Source organism: Cricetulus griseus, chromosome 4 (genome assembly GCF_003668045.3).
Source record: "Cricetulus griseus strain 17A/GY chromosome 4, alternate assembly CriGri-PICRH-1.0, whole genome shotgun sequence".
Classification (NCBI taxonomy): domain Eukaryota; kingdom Metazoa; phylum Chordata; class Mammalia; order Rodentia; family Cricetidae; genus Cricetulus; species Cricetulus griseus.
In genome coordinates this window covers 226125265-226145414 of record NC_048597.1, presented here as the reverse complement: position 1 = coordinate 226145414, position 20150 = coordinate 226125265, and the positions used below count along the sequence as shown (strand labels likewise).

Here is a 20150-nt window from a genome sequence, read left to right as displayed (position 1 = left end):
AGGTGCACAGGCCAGACCCAACACCAGCCACTGACATTTATTAAGAAGGGGGAGTTACTGAATTCAGGAGGAAACTCGGGGTCCCCGGCTCAGAAGAGGCCCAGCTTCTTTTTTTCTTGCAGCTGCTTCCACTTGGCCATGCTGTAGAACTCCTCCTTGGATTTCCCGAAGATGTCTTGAAAGTCAGAGTCTGAGAGATAGAACTGGGGGTAGGGGTGGCGTTGGGGAGGAACGGGAGTTACTGGAGGCCAGATTCCCACGCCACCCAGATATGTCATCCATTCTATGCCTCTCCAGTGTGCTCACTGCCTGTCTTTGGTGGGGGAGGAGGGTACCCTAGCATCCTCCAGTGCAGAGTTAGGTTGCAGGCCAGTACTGAGAACGGCAGCATCTGGTACCCACCTCCTTGCAGGCAGGGTCCACACCCTGTGGCAGGTCCTCCACGGCCTGGTGTACCAGCCTTTCCCGGGGCAGGCTCCCATTGACCACTGAGCTGCTGCAGTGACTGCTGGGGCTTTTGCTGGGGTTCTTGCCATCCACGCCAAGGCCCAGCTCTGGATCATTCTCTGGGCTGTCCTGGGAATCCCTGGAGGCCAGGAGGGTCGAGGGACCTCCCTTATTGTCAGTGGGCCATTGAGTTAGCTGGAAGTTATGTACTTCCTGTCCAGAGAGAAGCCTCATGGTTTGGAAGATGGAGAACAGGCACCCACACTGAACCGCAGGCTCTTGGCACCATCTGAACCCCCGGCCCCTCCACCTCTGGCCATATGAACCCAGACCACTATCTGGGGCTGCCAGGGAAACTTCTCCACACTCACCGCTGTTATCTCAGAGATGGCAGATGCTGGTCTCGGGCGTCTCTCCACCACCTCCTCATAGGTCTGGTTGTTCTGGGGGCAGGAGTGGGGGCTGTTATCAGGACTGGTAAGGGAAGGAGCTCCCCAAAGCCCAGGCAGGAGTCTTTATAAAGGACAAGATCAGGTTTCTGTCCCCCTGACTCAGGGGATCCTCAGCCCAGGAGGGCTTCTTCCAGTGTCCATCCCCCACACACCTGGATAAAGATGAGGGAGGGGTATTAAGCCTCACCGTCCACTTGTAGGGGTCCCAGGTGACAAACCACCCAGTGAAGGTGGCAGGCTCGTGGCCCTGCTTGACGAGAATGATGGGTGTGTCCAGGCTCCTCTCTGCTGGGTGAGTTCTCAGGTACTCATGGCCCCAGGCCACTGCCTCCTTCTTCCGTTCACCTGCACCTTCCCCAAGCCATAGGAAGACCTGGGCCACAGAGGGAGCCTGGGCTTGGACAGGTGGAGGGGCTCCCTGACTCAGCCACCTCCTCCCTATGCCACGTTGTCAGATGGTCAGAATCGTGCGTGCAAATGCCTAGCCAAGGAAACTCACCCACCCAGCTAGTGGAGATGCCCCACGCCTGTGAACCTTGGCAGTCATAGGATACATACATGAGTCTAATATAAACAGCTATGAAGTGCTAGCATGTGCTAGGAGCTACGAACTCAACAGTGAAAATAATCCAAGTTAGCATCCCTACACCAGGTATTGTGGCACATGTCTGAAATGATGGCACCGGCAAGGTGGAGGCAAGAGGACCAGTTCAAGCACATGCTTGGCTACAGAGAGAGTTTGAGGCTAGCCTGGGCAACACAAGACCCTGACTCAAAAAATGGAGGGCCTGGGGGGGGTAGTGGTTACTATTCAATTAAAGTGCTTGCTTGCCAAGTCCTGGGTCGACCCCAGTACCACATAAACAGGAGGGGGTAGGGCAGGCTGAAATCCCAGCACTTAGGAGGTGGGATCATAGATCAGAGGAGGTTCAGGTTACATGGTGAGCTCAAAGCCACTCTGGGCTATATGAGACTGTCTCAAAAGAAATAAAAAGATTTGAGAAAAATCTCCATACCCCCCACCCCCCACCCCCCCCCACCCCCGCCTGAGCCTTCATGGGAAAGCAAGCCACGTGTATGTCTCGGAAGAAAGTGAAGAAGACTCAGTGCCAAGGCCTAAGGTGGGCTGTGCCTGGCATGCTCAGGGGACAACAAGAGGCAGCCATGGCTGGGAGAAGACCAGCAAGGTGGAGTCAGGGATCTGGTTAGAGAGGGCTGTCTAGGTAATGAGATCGGTTGTGAAGTGGGGGAGGGGGGAATGTAGTCTGGGCTTGGGTTTTCTCTGAGTGAAATAAGAGCTCGACCTCCTCATAACTCAGTACCACACATAGTCACACACACAGTGACACACAGTCTCACACACATAGTGATGCGCGCGCACACACACACACACACACACACACACACACACACACACACACGCAGGCACTATCACAGCTGCAAAGAGTCATTGTCCATTGCCATAAGGCCAGATAGGCAGTCACAGCCACATACTGTCACCTGCCATCATCCCAGTGTCTGCACAGAGACACGGTCACATTTGGTCACCTGTCATGCATGCCTGGCTGGTTATATATGCCACCCCATAGCCATGCAAAATTTCACAGACTCACAGATACAGTTGCTCAGTCACACCAACAAGCGATCATAGTTGCCTCTTTCCCTTTCACACAGAGGCAGACACCAGTTCCAACTGGTCCGGCTGGTTCTGTTCAGTACTGGACCACACAATTGCGGCATGGTCTGCCTAAGACACAGCCGGAGCTACTCAGTCAAACGTTCAGGTTCAAAGAATCATCACACATTATACTATTATCCAGTCAGTCTTGCCACTTAAAGCTATTGCCTGTCAGCCGTGGGTCCTCAGTCACGTGGAGTCATACATAGCATCGTAGGACACACAGGATTACATACAACACACAAGGTCATAATCACACACAACCCAACTCGTGTTCCTAGCATGCCGTGGTTTTACTGTCACACCCAGACTCTCATTCCATGGCAACTATCAGTCACAGGCTGAACTCACCTCCACACCCAGCTACACCAACGCAGGCACACCCTACATTCCCAGTCCAGCCACTCGGGAGTGGCTGCCTCACCTCCTGACAGGTGTCTAGTAACATGATGTCATACTTGTCCAAGTCCTCTTGGCTGAAGAACACCATTTCTGTGAGGACCAGGCAGCCTGAAGGGCTGGAGCACTCAAATAGTCGGGCCTGGATGCTGGAGAGCTCCTCAGGAAGCCTGGCCAGAGGAGGGGCTGTCAGGGGTGCAGTCTGGGCCATACTGGCCCTTGGCATGGTTGCCCCCACCCCTACCTCAGGGAAAGCAGCTTCTTTGGGACAGGAGCCCCGGGCCTTCCTCTGGACTTCATCCACCCTTTGACTTTCTCTAGGAGAGTCTGCTCCGGGCCAGGTCCCTTTCTTTCAAGGGACAAACAGAGCAGGTGACTAGAAACCTGTCAGCTGCTCCACAGATTTCTCCAGGTAGGCACAGAGAAGGGGACCCCAGACCTAATGGGAGAAGCTGAGCTGAGGCCCTGTCCTCCCTAGAATGGGAGTCACCTGCACTCAGTTAAGTCAGGAACCACCCTCAGGTCCAGGGTGGAAGGAGGGGAACAAGTCTGGCAGAGTTGTGGAATATCTAACTGTGTAAAGATGTCTTACACATGCTTCTGCTGCCTTTGTTAGCGATGGAAAGATGTGTTGCATTTGTTCCTACTGCATTTGTTTAATTATGAAAGATGTGTTGCATTTGTTTCACCTGCCTAAGGCACCCGATTGGTCTGATAAAACCCTAAACGTCAGGAGAGGGATAGGCGGGGATGGCCGGCAGAGAGAATAAGTAGGAGGAGAAATCTAGGCTCAAGAGAGAAGAGAACGAGGGAGAAAGAGGGGACATGCCCAGAGCCAGAAGCCAGGCAGCAGACAGACAGACAGACATGAGAAGCAGGAAAGTAGGACATACAGAAAGAAAAGAGAAAGGGAGGGAGGAAGGAAGGAAGGGAAGAGAGAGAGAGAGAGAGAGAGAGAGAGAGAGAGAGAGAGAGAGAGAGAGAGAGAGGAAGAAAGAAAGGGAAAAAGCCCAGAGTCAAAATGTAGATAAACAGATTAAAATAAGAGCTAAGATAAGGCGGAGCATCTATAACAAATAGTAAGTCCCTGTGTCATGATTTGGGAGCTGGTTGGTGGCCCAAAAGAAAGTCAGCTACACGGGAGCCCAGAAGACTTGGTTGGCGGGACACAGCTCCCTCTGCCCTGGAGTTCTTACTCTGCCCTCATCTCCTGTCCACCCGTTGTCCACTAATCCTGTGCTTTGGGGCTTGCCCTTAGAGTCAATGCAGGAAGCGCATTCTGCCAGCAGAGGGCGCCATCTCTCCCTTTTGCCCTGGCATTTTCCCCATCCAAGTTACCAAGGGCTGGAGACTTGCAGGGTGCTCTGCTTCGTGACCCTGCAGATGGAACACTGAGAGTCCCTTAGTTCTAGGCTTATCTTTCCAGCTGTCTGTGTGGCCACCCACCTCCTGGCCTCAGTTCCTCCTCAAGATAAACGCATTCTCCAGTAATCCTGTTACCTCTTGTTGCTGGGATAGGGGGCCCGGCCTCCGAGGGCTTCCCAGAAGTGGGGAGGCTCCTGGCCCTCCAGCACGGTTTCCATGTTATGTCCCGTGAAGACAGTGACCACCTTCCGCGCCATCTCACGCTGGTCACCATTACAGCCCTGGCAAGCAGAGGCTGTGTCAAACCCTGAGGCAGGCAGGCAGGCAGGCCCTCTACCTCCAGTCCCAGTCCATCCACGGGGACCTGTGGGGAGCTGGACCCAAGCCAAGGGAGGCCTGAGCTGTGGGTGAGGCCCGTGTGAGCAAGGTGTCTCCCTGTCAGCTCCCCAGCTGTGACCCCGTGACACTCTCTGGGTCCAGCGTGTGAATGAGGGACACCAGGCTTGGGGGTCATTTGTGGTTTATGCTAAAGATGAGGAAAAAACAACAAAACCCACAAGCAAAGGAGACCAGGCCTCTCCCTTTCTCAGGGAGACTTGGGAAAGTCCCCAACTAGGGAGGGAGGCAGCCAGAGCCAGGCTTGCCTCTGACCTGAGGAACCGCAGTCCACTTGTGACTTCTGTCAGGGTCCCTGGGTCACTTCACAACATCTACAGAACCATCTTGCTGGCCTATGCCTGGTTGGGTCCCAAGTCTGCATTCGGGTGGAGGGGACCCCAATCTGACCTAGTGCCACCTTCCCAAGTGGTGGCCCACAGGTACCTTCCCAAACCAGAGGTAGCCGCTGTCTTTTGTGATCAGAAAGAAGATGTCACTGGAGGCGAGGGAGGAAGCACGGGCCGGCACCTCCATGGTTTGGGTGTTGTGGCTATCGGCCCCTTGCATGTGGAACAGCCTTGTGGTGGAAATTGGCAGCCTCTTCCCTCCATTGCCTGCACTCCCCTAGAAGAAGGCGGGGCCTCCAGTCACCATGGCATGTCACCTCATCCAAGCTCAGGGTAAAACAGAGCCAGGGAAATGAGATCTATGAAACGCACCCAAAATGAATCCTCCCTCCCTGGAGTGGCCTATGTTAGATGATGATGTGATTAGTATTATTAGTTTTGAGTGTGTACATTGCATGTATGCTCACGGAGGCCCTGTGATGTCAGATGGCATTCTCAGGGATGCTGTCCACCTCCTCTGAGGTAAGGTCTCTCATTGGCCTGGAGCTCACCAATTAGGCTAGCTATCGAGCTCCAGGAATCCCCCTGTCTCAGCTTCCCCAGGCCTAGGGTCACGAGCACGCAGCGTCGCTCACCCCCAGCATCTTCATGTAGGTGTGGAAGTCATGAGCTTGTAAGATAAGCACCTGACCAATGGGGCCGCCTCTCTAGCCCCTGTGTCAAAGGGATGAAAAGTCCAGTGTGGGCTCTACCTGGAAGACCACCAGCTGCCCCTGGAAGATGGCTAGGAAGTGGGGGGGCTCTCTGCCCATGGTCACATGAGCCTGCACCAGTGCTCCCTGGTATGCAATGTCCAACTCCTCAGCATTGTGGTTCAGGGCCTTGGTGTCTTCTATGGTGGTCTTGTGGCCCTGCAGCAGGGAGGGGGACAATAATGGCCTGGGGTTTCCTCTCACATTCTTAGATTCTAGGTCTTAGGCTGGAAGGCATCTGATACCCCGGCAGGTGGACATACCTGCCAGAGGTACAGGATGTACCGGACACGGCCCAGTGTCTGGTATGTGTAGAGGACAAGGTAACAGTTTCCTGAGCACAACTGTCCATGGTGCTTGGGGTCCACAGACTGCCTTTGGAAGTCCTGGATGCACCATACCTGAGGGGCAAGGAGCCTGTGGGCACAGACGAACCTTACCTGCAGCAGCCTGCCCACCTGCATTCACCGGAAAGCTCTTGTTGGCTCGTCTGTGCCAGCGAGCAGCTTGCCCAGCTCTGTGCCTTCCATGCTTCAAACTGGACGTGTGAGCGACCCTTCCCCCACAGACCTTGGGGACCCCCCATGCCTTTGCTGGCCTGATCTCAGCCCAGATTTAGTTTGTATCCTGCACCTGGGAAATAAGTGAAAGACTAAAGGCTCCAGCTCCTAGTCCGTGGCCACCTCCGTCTAGAACCAACCAGCTACAGCTCTGGTGAGGGGCCAACAGCACCCCTCTTGCAGACACAGAGAAGCTGTGCTCAGTGCAGAAGAGTGGAAGCCGGGCTGGAAGAGAGGCCTTGGCACTCTGGAGGGGACGTTTTCTTTTTTCTTTAAAATGTCATTAGCAACAACAACAAAACCCACAAATAAAACAAAAACAAACCCCTAAATGAACACACAACGAATGCCCTGGTGTGATTCAGTTGGTCGAGTGCTTGTCTATTGTGCAGAAAGTTCTGGAAGCCCTCAAAACTGGGATTCCACCTGCAAATCCTGGCACCTGGGAGGTGAGGCTGGAGAGTGAGAAGTTCAAGGTCAGCCTTGACTAGATAGTGAGTTTGAGGCCAGCTTGGGACATGTGAGACCCCGTCTAATAAACGGAAACCAATGCCCAATCAAAGGCTGGAGTGGCAGCCCTTGTTCACTTTTGTCGGAGTGATGGCTTATTGCTCTGGGAGACACACCTCAGCTTTAGAACTGGACAGAACTGGTGGAAGGAAGTTGCGGTCTGGGCAGGTTGGCACCTGACTATCCCAAACTCCAGTCCTTCCCACTAGGAGACCTCCCCTCTAGACCAGGACATCAGAAACCCAGGCTTTTCTGAAAAGGCTGCCAGGGCCCCAAACCTCCCCAAAGGTACACTCGCTTGGGAGCTAGGCTCCCCTACTTCCACAGCCCCTCGTCTTTCTTGGCTTGCTGGCCATCCTTTCCCTCAGGCCTCATCTCCCTCTTGCTCTGCCCACCCAGACGCCTTCCTTTCACCTCTACTTACCCCACCCCTCCTTCCTCCTCTCCCTGGGTTTCCCCTGTCTCTCCTGTCTCTTCTGACTCCCTGCTTTCCCAGGGTCCCCACCCACTCCCTGTGTCTTCCTTTCTCTCCCTTCCCCCTTCTCCTCTCTCCCTCTCTTCTCACCCATCATGTCTGGTTATCCATATAAGGGCAAATGTAGGCAGAACGTCTATTTTCTCTGACCTCGGCTTCCCTACAGAATTTAGACCCCCCCCCCCACAGGCTCAGTAGCCTTGTTCCCATAAGCTCACAGCAACCCCCCCAACATTAGCTTGGGGTCATATTGGACCATATCTTTGCCTCCATTTTATGGTCATAAAAACAGGCTTGCGGGAACTAAGAGTTCTGCCTCAATAGTCCAATAGGTTAGTATGAGAACACTGGTCTGAGGCCAGATGAGGGGTTCATGACAGTCTTAGGGGTTACGTGTGTTTGGGGCAGTGATTTGTGTGACTGCCCACCTGTTTTGGCCACAGTGCATGGTTCATTGTCCAGGTGTTGTCAAGTTGTGTGTCTGTGAGTGAGTGACCATGGTGTTGTGTGATTTAGGATGACTGCATGGGCCAGCTGTTGGAGAGTGGGCATGTATGCTTCTAATTCCCTGAATACATCTCTGGTTGTGATGGGTGGACACCCACCTGTTCCTGGGTCGTTTTAGCTGTTGAGGCAGTGTCTCATGTAGTTCAGAGTGACCTTGAACTCCCGCTATTCATGCAGAGTGCTGGGTTTACGGGTGTGACCACTACCTTCACTTCACCCCGGGTCACTTGTGTGCACACCGCCACCCCCAGCCAGTGCCCTCACCTCCACCTTCCCAGAGCCGTCATCCACCATTCTGAGCTGGGCTGCTAGCTCAGGCTGGGTGTGCAGCTTGCCTATGTCCAGTTTGGCCTGCATCAGTTTATCTGCGTGTGGAGCTTAGAGTCAGTGACATCAGGGTCCACTCACTCCTCAGCCATCTCATAGGGTCTGGGCACACCCTCTTCCTGCTCATCCCCACCTATCCGTTCCGCCCCCTCCTGGCTTAAGCATCCCCAGCAGCCTCTGGCTCCTTCCAGGTCCACCGGTCCCCCCAGGCTCCACCCCTCCACCCCTTCCCTTACTCACTTTTCCCTCTGGGTTTTTTCCCATCTAGCTCCTTCGACCACGTCTGGAACAACTGCTGGAAGGCGGTGGACTCTGCACCGTCATTCACCACCTCCACGTTGGTGTGGTTTGGGTAGCCCTTGGCCTGGATGAAGCCCTGGGACACAGCTCTGTCAGGCAGGCCTGTGGCTCAAGGGCTCTAGGCTGTGTTCAACCTCCAGAAATACCCCCCAGCTGTAGCTGCCAGGACAGCCAAGCTCTGAGCTGCATTCATTAAACTAAACTGGAGACCCATTTAACAAGCTGGCTCCCTCACTACCGATTCTCTGCCATCTCTGAGGGTAGGCAGGGTCCCCTTAGTGCAAGTCTAGTGAAGGGCTGGCCATGGCATGCCCTACAGTCCCATAAACCTCCTGTGTTTCCCACCCCCAGAGCAGAAGGCCCTCAGGCCTCTAGGCCAGGCTAAGTCCTTCACACGTGATATTTTAGGTGTCAGGAATCTGCCCTCCCAGCAAGATTTCCAGGGTAGACACACTCACTTCCTGACCCTGGGATAAAGACGTTCCGGGAGACAGCCACTGCTCCCCTTAGACCCCAGGCAGGACATCCTGCACCAGACCTGTCTTGCCTCCCTGTAGGGGCCCCAGGACCTCACCACAGCCCTGCTGAACCCAGCCTTCTTGTCCTGGGGGCTGGACTTTCGTCCCTGCCACATGTAAATCTTGAAGCCACCCTGGTCCAGGAGATAGCAGCCCTAGGAAAAAGTGACTCTGGTCAGCAGGGACCGAGGTTATAAGGGGGGAGGGGGGGACACTAGGTGCAGGCTTTCCTTACTTCATCTTGCAGGAGGTCCTGGGTCAGTGGGCGGGTCGCCAATTCTTGGACTATCAGGTCCATTCCCTTCTCGCTGACACTGGGGGACAAGCATCCAGATGTGGACAGCCAGCCTTTTCCTTGCCTGATGCCATCCCAGTGCCCTTGAACTCCTCTGGTTTCCCAGAGACTGAAGTCATGAGCTGTGAACTCAATTATCGGGCCCCTGCTTGGGCCTTAAGTGGCTCATTGATCCTCACAGGGCCTCGGTCTCCCCATCTGTACTATGGGCTTCTTCCCATCAACGCTACCATACACCATGTAAGAGTGTGTATCATGCAGGCCCAACACCCCACAAGACCTGCTTGGAGACCTCTGTGCTTTGACTAGAGGTTTTTGCAGCAATGTTGTGTTGTTTCAGTAACAGGCACACAGTCATGGCCCCTCAGTCTCCCCGTGCCCTCCCCAGTTCTGCTCACTGGTAGAGACGGACGTTGGCCTTTTGCCGCTGGCTGACACTGTTGTTGGGCACAGAAGCTCTCAGGCTGCCTGACCTGCAGCCCAGCACAGCCTCCATGATGCGGATGAGGTCAGTGGCTTCATTCTCGTCATCCACCACACCAACCTGGGCACGGCCACCAGGTCCCCTATCCCTGAGGCTTCGAGTCAGGGCCAGCGCCTGCAGGAGAGAACCCAACAGTCAGGGCTTCCACGCCCAGCCCAGCCCAGCCCAGGTCTTTCTTATCCCGGCTCGGTGTCCATAGGCATGGGGCGGGGACAGGAAAGCTGGTGTCCCGCCACTCCAGTGTCCCCAGGTCTACCACCAGTACCACATTTGCGTGTGCCTAATGGATGCCTGTTGGATTGAGACAGAGGGACGGCCTCTCCCCAAGCCCTGTGCCCCCAGCTCTCGGGGCAGGCACTGACCCGCGATTTCTCAGAAACGCTGGTTTGGGGGCCGTTCCACTGGATCATCACCTTGCCCAGGTCCAACAGGAAGACGTCCCCTTTATTAAAGCTGTTCCAGGACAGGGCCACCTTCCGGAGCCAGGAGAGAGGTGTGGAAGGAAAAGGTGTCAGACCACCAGCACCACAGGCAGGCGGGGGCGGGCGGGGGGGAAGCAAGGGACGAGGGGAGGGGGAAGGGGGCAGGGCAGGGTGTGTCGCTTGTGTGCATGAGGCTGTGTGCAGTTATGTGTGCGTGCGTATGTGTGTGTGTGTGTGTGTGTGAGAGAGAGAGAGAGAGAGAGAGAGAGAGAGAGAGAGAGAGAGAAAGCACCTGTCACAGCACGCAGGTGTGCATTTTGTAGCCACATGTGATCTTCCATGTGCTATACAGAGGTGGGGCACAGACAATGCTTATCTCCGTATGAACACATGCGTGTGCATATATGGGACACATCATGTATGAACAGAGGTGTACGCTCAGGGTGACAGTATTAAATGTGCCTGTGTAGTGACCGTATGCAGTGGAGCATCAGGGTGGTTACAGAGACACACTTTGAGGACACTAAATAATCACAATGGCATAATGGGAAAACCCAAGGACTGCAGAGTGTCCATGCCCACATGACCGGGATTCTGTGGGGTGACGGTGCAAACTCTGGGGAGGAGCGTGCGCATCCCGGGGCTGCCATAGCTTGGTTGACTGTGAGTGTATAACTAAAGGTCACCGTCCTCACTGTAGATGAATGCTGGTTGCATCAAACTCTGGCCACAAGCAGAGTGTCTTGCTTCTCTGTTAATTAAGTAAAGGATGCGTTGTGTTAAGTGATGAAAGGGCACTCCCTGGACTAGAGTAAGGGGACATCACCCAAGGAAAATGGGTAGACAGTGTGTGTGTGTGTGTGTGTGTGTGTGTGTGTGTGTGTGTGAGAGAGAGAGAGAGAGAGAGAGAGAGAGAGAGAATGAATGGTGCTAGAGCAAGTGTGTGAGAGTGTGTGAGTGTGTGAGTGTGTGAGTGTGAGTGTGTGTGTGAGCGAGACTATGAATGATGTGTGTGAGTGTGAGCGAGTGTGTGAGTGTGTGAGTGTGTGTGAGTGTGAGCATGATGATGAATGCTGTGAGAGAATGTGTGTGTGAGTGTGATGATGAATGATGTGTGTGAGTGTGTGAGCGTGTGTGAGTGTGAGTATGAGTGTGTGTGAGTGTGAGCGTGACGATGAGTGGTGTGAGAGAAAGTGTGAGGATGGGCACACTTCTGTCACATTGCCTTCAAGGGCCCAGTGCACCGCTGCTTCTGCCTCCTCTGCCCACATTCTCGAAGCACCCATGAGATGGAAGACATGAGGAAAGTGGGGCCAGCAGCAGAGCTGAGGAGGGGCTGGGAGCCCAAGGCTGCCTCGTGTCTCCTTACTTAGTGAGAGGGGCCCCTGGGGAGCTGAAGCTCACTGTTCTACACACTCCCCACATTCTCCACCAGCTCCTGCCCTTTCTTGTGCTTCAGGATACTCACCCCGTGTGAGTCTGGGGCTCAGACCCTGTCCCCGGCTGCCCTCACCTCAGTGGCAGACACATGCTTCCTTCCCCTGATGTGGAACAGTCGCTGGACATTGTACGCGTTGGTCTCCGTGTGCTTGAGAGCAGAGGCTCGGCCTCCCTTCCTGTAGCTGAGGAAGGGATAAGGACCCGTGAATGAGAACACGCCCTTGCAGGGACGAGTGTGGGAGTGAGCAAATGCATGTGTGTGAGGATGTGTGGGGATGATATGTGTCTGTGTAATACATGCATTTCAGCGCGTGTGAGCATGTGCGTTTCAGCACATGTGAGCATGTGCGTTTCAGCGCGTGTGAGCGTGTGTGTGTGTGTGTGTGTGAGCACATGAGGCACAAGTGTGCATTGCTTGTTAGCACGCAGCACTGTGCAGCCTGGGGTACACTGGGGATCTCGTGCGTACTTTTTACCCAGGTGAGACCGGAAGAGAGCACATGGGAGGGTGTGTCTGTGTGGTGGCTATACACTCACTCACATTCACACTCACTCACACACACATTCTCTCACACCATTCATCGTCATGCTCACACTCACACACACTCACACACTCACACACTCACACATCATTCATAGTGTGATGGGATAGTCAGTTATGCTTGCCCATCTACAGGTCACGCATGGGGTGGCATGCATTTCTTTCATACACACAGACTTGTCTGCACTGTATACAAATATTCAACCCAGTGATATGAAACAAAAATGATTTAAGATTAGCAATTAAGTCAACCATTTAAATTCTAAAAATGTGACAATTAAAACAATACTTGAGTGCTGGGTGGTGGTGGTGGTGGTGGTGGTGGTGGTGGTGGTGGTGGTGGTGGCGGTGGCGCACACCTTTAATCCCAATGCTCGGGAGGCAGAGGCAAGCGGATCTCTATGAGTTCGAGGCCAGCCTGGTCTACAGAGTGAGTTCCAGGACAGCCAGAGCTACACAGAAAAGCCCTGTCTTGAAAAGCAAAACAAGCAAACAAACAAACAACAAAACAAAACCTGAAGCAAAAGAGACACTTATTATACCAGCATGACAAACAAGCTGTGGTGACCTGGTTCCCACTCCCAGGTACAGCCCGAGGTCAACAACAACAGGGGCCCCACAAACATTCACAGTGGCACTATTCCTAACACCCCCAAGGCAGAAACAGCACACATGTCCCTCATTGTTGAGCTGATATCATACGGTAGAGTCACACAATGGACTATTATCTCACAGTGGAATGAAGTCAAGTCAAGTAGTAATGCATGCCACAGTGTGGGTGAATCTTTTTTTTTTCTGTTTTTGAGACAGGGTTTCTCTGTAGTTTTGGAGCCTGCCCTGGAACTTGCTTTGTAGACCAGGCTGGCCTCAAACTCACAGAGATCTGCCTGCCTCTCCCTCCCAAGTGCTAGGATCAAAGGTGTGGGCCACCTGGCCGTCTTAGTTTGGGTGAATCTTGAAAACAGGATCAGGGAAGGATGAAGCTCTGTGGTTGAGTCTCCCTGCCATGTGGGCAAGGCTCTGGCTTCCATCTTCAGCACAGGTGGGGGAGGAGGAGGAGGGAGAGGAAAAGATTAGGACAAAATGAAAACGAGTCAGCCTTAGAAGCTCACTCCAGAACAAGTCCAGAATGGCAAATGCATAGACAGAAAGCAGGCTAGTAGCTGCTGCCCCTCACAGGACCTGGAAAGAGGCTGCCCAAAGTCAGGGGCTTTTCAGGGTGATGACAATGTTTCAAAACTGATGGTGTGGTGGTGGCATACTTTTTTTTTTTTTTTTTTTCTGAGACAGGGTTTCTCTGTAGCTTTGGAGCCTGCTCTGGCACTCACTCTGTAGACCAGGCTGGCCTCGAACTCACAGAGATCCGCCTTCCTCTGCCTCCTGAGCGCTGGGATTAAAGGGGGGTGCCACCACTGCCCGGTGGTTGAATGCATCTTAAACCACTGAATTGTGTGCTTGAGCCGGGCGTTGGTGGTGCACGCCTTTAATCCCAGCACTCAGGAGGCAGAGGAAGGCAGATCTCTGTGAGTTTGAGGCCAGCCTGGTTTCCAGCGTGAGTTCCAGGACAGGCTCCAAAGCTACACAGAGAAACCCTGTCTCGAAAAACTAAAAAAAAAAAAAAAAAAAAACAACAAAAAAGAATTGTGTGCTTGAGATGGGTGCAATGTATGTGAGCTCTCATATCCTAACAAAGTACACACACACACGTGAACACACACATATGCACACACACACATACACACACACACACACGTGAACACACACACACACACGGAACACACACACACATATGCACACACACACACGTGAAAACACACACACACACACACACACACACGGAACACACACATATGCACACACACGTGAACACACACGTATGCACACACACACATACATGTGCACACACGCACACATGTGCATGTACCATTCAGCCAAAGAAAAGCTATTATCTCAGGGTGGCTGGCATTACCCTCACCACACTGTGTCCCCTCTTTCTGTCCCCAGCTCTCTCAGCACTCACATGACTCCCGGGTGGAAGTAGCTGTGGAAGCAGTCAGACTCATGGCCCTGTGACTCTCGGTGCAGCACCATCTGGTCTCCCAGATCCTCCTGTAGGCGCTGCACAAAGGTGACTGTGGCCCCATGGGTCTCTGCGCTGGCCTCCTTTCCGATCCAGTAGTGCAGGTCGCTCGACCCTCCTTGGGTAGCCTTTGGGCTCTGAGGGACCTAGGGTCCAGGCATTTGTATATGTGGAGGGGGGAGGGGCCCGACTTGAGGGCCTAGTTGATGTATGAGGTGGAGCCCATGATCAAGGAGCCAGTGGGCAGGAGCTTGACAGAGGCTATGAGGGACTAGAGGGCCTCAAGAGCAGCAGCCCCTTGTGGGTGGCTTGTGCTATGGCGGCTTCTGATCTCAAGACAGAGTTTATATCCAGGCCTGAGTTTCTTCAGCAGCTCTGGGCTATGTTGCCCCTCAGAAAGACCCCCAGGTGACTCACATGGAGGATAACATAGCAGCATTCCTCAAAGAAGTTCCCGTGAGCCCTTTCAGGCAGTGGCAGCATCTTTAGGTTCTGGGAGAAGAGGTTGCCAAGTAACAAGTTAGAGACCTCTGCCTGTGACTCCCAGGGACAGGGTGAAGGAAGGAGCTCTAGATGGGAGGGGGCAGGTGGAGGAGGGAGATGGTGACATGGCTCCATGTCCCCTCACCTGGGTAATCCATATTTGGAGCTCTCTGTGGCTGTCAATGGCTGGGAGGTCCTGGTTGGTGTCCATCCTAGGCTAAGCAAGGGTGATGGAGATGCAAATGTTGGAGGCCAACCTCTGGCCACCTGTGTTACAGGCTCCAAGCAAGAGTTCTAGCACCACCTAAAGCTCTCCAAAGTGCTGTCATGATAGAATGCAACTTTCATTAAACATGCAACATCAGCAAACCAGGACAGGCACAGTGATGGCTTACAGGGACAGGGGCAAACCTCAGCAAGCGAGGACAAGTACAGTGATGGGCTTACAGGGACCTGGGCAAACCTCAACAAGCCAGGATGGGAACAGTGATGGGCTTACAGGGACCCTGTGGAGAGCCCTTCAGCTAGCAGCAACATCTGTAGACAGAGAGCTAGAAGCTGGCCACGGAGGGCTGGAGGTGTATCTCAGTTGGTAGAGCACTTGCCTATCTTGTACAAAGCCCTGGGTTTGACTCCCAACACCACACAGAACACATGGTGGTACATGGCTTTAATCCCAGCACCCAGAAGGTAGAGGCAGAGTTCGGGGTCACTCTCAGCTACAGAGTGAATTTGAGGGTAGGACCAGTTACAGGAGACCTTGTCTAAAGAATCAAAAGGAAAAAGAAATACACAGACAGTTTTTAGACAGACCCAGGGTCTGCAGAGTCAGGGACAGTCACTATAGATAGTGCTAAATTAGACTCTGACAAAAGGAACAAATCCAGTCAGTGGGGAAAGACCTGGCAAATAGGGGTGAATTCTTGAAATGGGACTCAGTGTTGTATGGAAAGACAGGTTCTGAGCTCCAGGGAAGGCCAGCAACTACACAAAGGTCTGACAAAGTTAGAAACGAGTATATAAATAGACACAGGGTCTGCATAGTGCAGCAGGCTGTGTAGACAGGGGCTTTACACACGGGCGTGCCTTCTGCAGGCCAGTGAAGCATTGGATGACTCAAGGTCTCCAGAGAGAAATGAGTTCTTCAAACAGGGCCTTCCATCTATACAAGGATAGCTTTGGAGAGACCCCGACGCTACCCAGGAAAGGTCAGACAGGCTTGGCAAACAGGCAAAGACTGGAAGCTGAGAAAGGCTCTGCAAACACACACACAGGAGCTCTGCGGCCTGGGGAAGGCTATGCTAATGTGGCTAAGAAAGGACTCGGTAGAAGGAGCAGCATCCGAAGCTTTGGACAAGCACATCAGCTCACAGGGCTCTGCAGACAGGAGCCACACCTGTGGCCACAGATCGGCTTCCTCATCAGAGGCAGGCTCTTAAAGCCTGGGAAAGTTCTGGGGATGCGCCAGAGCTTCCTATGCAGGGTAGGTCCAGCAAACAGATGATGTCCACAGGTGAGGAAAACCACGGCAGGCCTCGCCAAGAGATTTCAGCTCTGTAAAAAGACTTCCATTCTGCAGTCAGGTCAGGGCAGGGATTCTGCCGAAGAGTTGAGGCCCTTAGGCCTGCAGAGGATCTACAGACCGGTTTTGTTGATGGTGTTGACTTCTCCAGAGAGGCGTGGAGCTGCAGGGCTGAGCCACGGGCAAAGCCAGTGCTGTGTGCAAACACATTCACTCTGGACATAGGCAGGGTTATGAAGTGGGCCTGGGTTCTACGGGGAATCCCAGGTCCTGCAAAGGGGGGTAGGCTATACGGGTCAGTTTGGAAACAGTCGAGGCTCTGTCAGGAGGGATGAGCCCTGTGCACAGGTCCACTACGCACAGCAGTGTACAGAAGCAGAGGCTCTGCCAACAGGGGAGATAAATGCAGAAACACACGGGTGTTCCCAGACAAACATAGCCCCCGAACCGTGAGAAACTCTGCACTGGAACAGGCTGATGTCCTGTGAGAAACTGCACTGGAACAAGCTGAAGGAGTTTCTACCTAGGTCAGTTCAGACAGGCTGTGCCAAGAGGGAAAGCCCCCTGAAAGACCACAGAGTCAGGTGTGAGAATCAGGCTCTGCAGAACATAGGTAGACAGGACATGGCCCCAAATTGGAGGAGGCCCCACCATGAGGTCACAGAGACAGGCTAGCCATCCTGCAAATGTGAAGTATTCCAAAGAGGCGCTTGTGTTCACCCTATTGGTGGACACCCTCCCTGCCTCCCCCCCCCCACTCCCAAATGGCAGGTCCTCAGGAGAGGATGAAGCCCTGGGCCGCCTTGAAGTAGGCAGAGTTCTGACAACTTGTCAGAACACCTTCAGGACAGACTGGAGCAAACAGAACAAAGACAACAGCAGGTCAGTTATGGACTGCACAGCCCTTGGAGCAGGATTGCTCAGTCATGCACTCCTCACGTCCCCCATTTAACCCTAAACCTCATAGCAGGACTGGGGGTGGGGTGGGGGGTCACTGGACCTCTTTGTTCCTCTTCTCAATGTGGCCACATCTGTTAAATTTCCTTCCTGTGCCTTTTGTTATTATCTGTTTGTTTAGCCTGCGAGTAAGAGCGGCTGAGCCTAGCTTGCAGGACCCTATGGGATTAAGCGCTGACCATCACAGTTCTGATAATATTACTGTGGAGGAAACAGCTTCCCTAGACAGGGACAGGCACCATAAGGAGACAAATCTTTGCAGACAGACACTTAGACAGACGTGTGGACGGCTCCATGGCCAGGGCAGGCTGTGCATACATGTCAGCATCTGGCATAAAAGCAAATCTCACACACGGGAAACGAGGGAAACTGTGGAGAGATAACTAGAATGAAAACAGGTTCCAGCTTTACAGGTACGCCAACAAGACAAACGTTCTGTTACCTCAGGACAGAGACTCTACACACGACTGTGACGGATTCTGCAGCAAGTGACAGGCTCAGGTGACCAGAGAAGGTTGGGCCAATGAAGCATATGTTTTCCCCATCCAGCCTTGAGAGAATACACACACAGGCTCTGCAAGCAGCCACTGAGTGTGCTGGGGTCCGCTCTGTAATTCGTATTGAGGAGAGGAGACACACTACAGAAGGCTCCCAACACTACCCCCTCATGTGATGTGAAGTCAGCTCCCTGGGGCTTCCCTGCACTGCCTCTTTGGAAACCGCAAACAGTCATGGGCTCTACAGGCACACAGGTGAAGTTTTTGTTACTCTTCAATGTAACTTTCCACATCTAACTCAAGTCCTGGCAGCTGCCTCTCCTCACTGCTGCTCAATAGGCAGACGCAGTCACTGGGTCTGGAGTCTCTCACATGGGTTGCCATGGTGCAGCAGTGACTTCCTTCCTCTGGAATGGACATCCCAGCCCTACCCCATCAACAGCAAGAACACTCTAGGATCTCCTGCCCTGTGTGACAGGAGAGAGGGACTAGTAAGAGAGTTACAGACCCCTCGGTGGCTCACATTCTATATTGCTTTGTCTAGGGCTCCTGAGAGCTGGGCTCAGGGCAAGGTGTCCTGGAAAGGGGGTGGGGCAGGGGCCTGTCCCTGTTGAGCCGCACCAGTGGAGGCCATGAGCTGAGGCAGTAACGGGAGCTGTGCACGACACAGTGCCAGCCTCTCCCACAGCCCTGGGGCATCATGCGTGGGTCTGGGTCTCCCACTGTGGAGCGGGACACATTCATAGATAGTTGCTGACGGGCCAAGGCTTGGTGAAGACACATGCGTAGTTGCCGGGCATGTAACAGCACCCCCCAGTTGTTGCAGTCATTGTGCGTACATGACAGACAGGCATCTCCAGCAACAGACAATGTGATGATATGCCATGGTGGGTAGCTGACGTGCAACAGGAGCCCTCAGCAAAGACACTGAGTTTCTATGCAAAACCAGGGACCCAGACAGGCAGAGACCCGAGGCACAGCCAGATGAAGCTGGGAGGTATATAGCTCATGTCACTATCAGGGCCACAGTGAGGTGGGAAGATCACTGCCCAGCCTCAGCCACAGAGGAAAGGAAGGGCAGTTTGGCAGCCGGAAGTAGTGTCTAAGCTGACTTCAGTGGGAGGGGCAGCATCATCCCAGCCGTGACTGGGAAGGTCCCTTCCTGCAGCCTGGGGCTGAATCCCCATCCCTGTTGCTAGGGCAGGTGAGGGAAACCTTGATAGCATGGGGTCTCTTTATTCCGTTAACACCCCATGTTTCCTCCAGGTGCCTCCCGCAGGACGGTCACCTATGGCCTGTAAGCCCCACCCCTGGATGTCCCCTTTCAACTTCCGGCACCTCCTCAGAGGGCCTGTCATCCATGCCCTCTGACCCCCCTCCCCAGCAAAAGCCCTCTTCCCTTCCCAGGGTTCCTACACTGGTTTCCTCCTTCGCCCCTCCCCCAGGTCTCTAACCCACTGTGGAGGCTGATCTCGTCTGTCCACTTCTCTCCCCAGGGCACTCCTTCCCTCTCCCAGATGTCCCCTCCTCCTCAGGTGCCTGAGGGCAAACCCTGAGATTTCTTTGCTTAACTTCCAGGAGGGAAGGCACTGCCTGTTGGAGGGGAGGTGAGTTAGAAAGATCGGCTCTGGGGGAGACAGAGATCCCGCGCACATGTAAACTCTGCTGGTTTGCCACAGTGGGCCCTCCTCACACCCAGTGTCCTCGCCTTGGGCTGCCTCAGCTCTGCCAGCCTTCAGCCCCTCTGTGTGATGCTCCAGTCGTGGACCGCCATGCCCACACCGTTCTGAGCAGCCCCTCTGCCCCCCCCCCCCCCCGGGTTCCCAAGGCCCCCTCCAGCCCAGGCCTACCTTCTGGGAACTGCTCCTGCACCTTCGGGCAACCCGTCAACCCGTCAACCCGCTCTGGGCAATGCGAGGCCTGGCAGGAGACCAGGATCTACTAATTGCCCCTCCCTCCTAACTGTAACTCAATCCCAGCTCCTGCCTTGCAGGACACACCCCAGTGCTCTGTACAGCATGAACTGGGTATTCAGAATTAGTCAGTCAATAAATATTGACCAAGCCATCTGGGAGCCAGCCCCCTTCCCATGGCCTGGTGGGTACCAGTGGGCAGAGAAGGTGAGGGAATGAGGCCTGAGCCGGGATGAGAAAATACTGATTTCTATTCCTGGGAGCTCAGATGGGCAACTGCCCCCCCACCCCGCCCCGGGTGGCGGGGAGAGGGGTCCTTTTGAATCCAGGGGTTCAGACCACTGTGGTGAATCTGAGATATCCAGGTCACTTTAGGAGGTGAAGGAAATGGCCCGGGATGCCTCCTGGCATCTCCCACTCCCCCACCTCCCATCTCGGGCTGGCTGCCCAGCAGAGCTCTCCCCGGGGAGCCTTGATACCCATCGTGGGAGAGGCCGGTGG

The 20150-nt window shown here is 54.0% G+C and overlaps 1 protein-coding gene across 10 annotated transcripts; it reads right to left on the bottom strand.

The window, feature by feature from the left end:
- Positions 1 to 21: 21 nt before the first annotated feature.
- Positions 22 to 19672, bottom strand: Vill (villin like). Of its 10 annotated transcripts, none has more exons than XM_027415352.2 (21): positions 19587 to 19668; positions 17682 to 17847; positions 14906 to 15082; positions 14695 to 14769; positions 14218 to 14423; positions 11730 to 11838; positions 10157 to 10267; positions 9709 to 9908; positions 9251 to 9329; positions 9072 to 9170; positions 8438 to 8573; positions 8135 to 8235; positions 6082 to 6219; positions 5819 to 5977; positions 5164 to 5343; positions 4477 to 4622; positions 3002 to 3146; positions 1087 to 1272; positions 819 to 890; positions 403 to 660; positions 22 to 203 (listed from the first exon to the last, which is right to left on the bottom strand). In XM_027415352.2, the coding sequence occupies exons 3-21, from the start codon at positions 14969 to 14971 to the stop codon at positions 90 to 92; spliced, it is 2580 nt and encodes an 859-aa protein (XP_027271153.1). In that variant the 5' UTR covers positions 14972 to 15082; positions 17682 to 17847; positions 19587 to 19668; the 3' UTR covers positions 22 to 89. The 10 variants fall into 10 exon arrangements, with proteins under 10 accessions (XP_027271153.1, XP_035299939.1, XP_035299940.1 ...); XM_035444048.1 differs by having other exon boundaries at positions 17682 to 18203; positions 19587 to 19648; XM_035444049.1 differs by lacking the exon at positions 19587 to 19668 and adding an exon at positions 16157 to 16476 and having other exon boundaries at positions 14906 to 14977; positions 17682 to 19095.
- Between the last annotated feature and the right edge of the window lie 478 nt (positions 19673 to 20150).

Coding starts and splice junctions, on each gene's coding strand:
- Vill (XM_027415356.2), bottom strand. CDS start 14,971: ATGGACACCAACCAGGACCTCCCAGCCATTGACAGCCACAGAGAGCTC. Junction 14,770..14,905: donor TCCAAATATGGATTACCCAG/GTGAGGGGACAT, acceptor CTCTTCTCCCAG/AACCTAAAGATGCTGCCACT. Junction 14,424..14,694: donor GCTGCTATGTTATCCTCCAT/GTGAGTCACCTG, acceptor CCTGGACCCTAG/GTCCCTCAGAGCCCAAAGGC.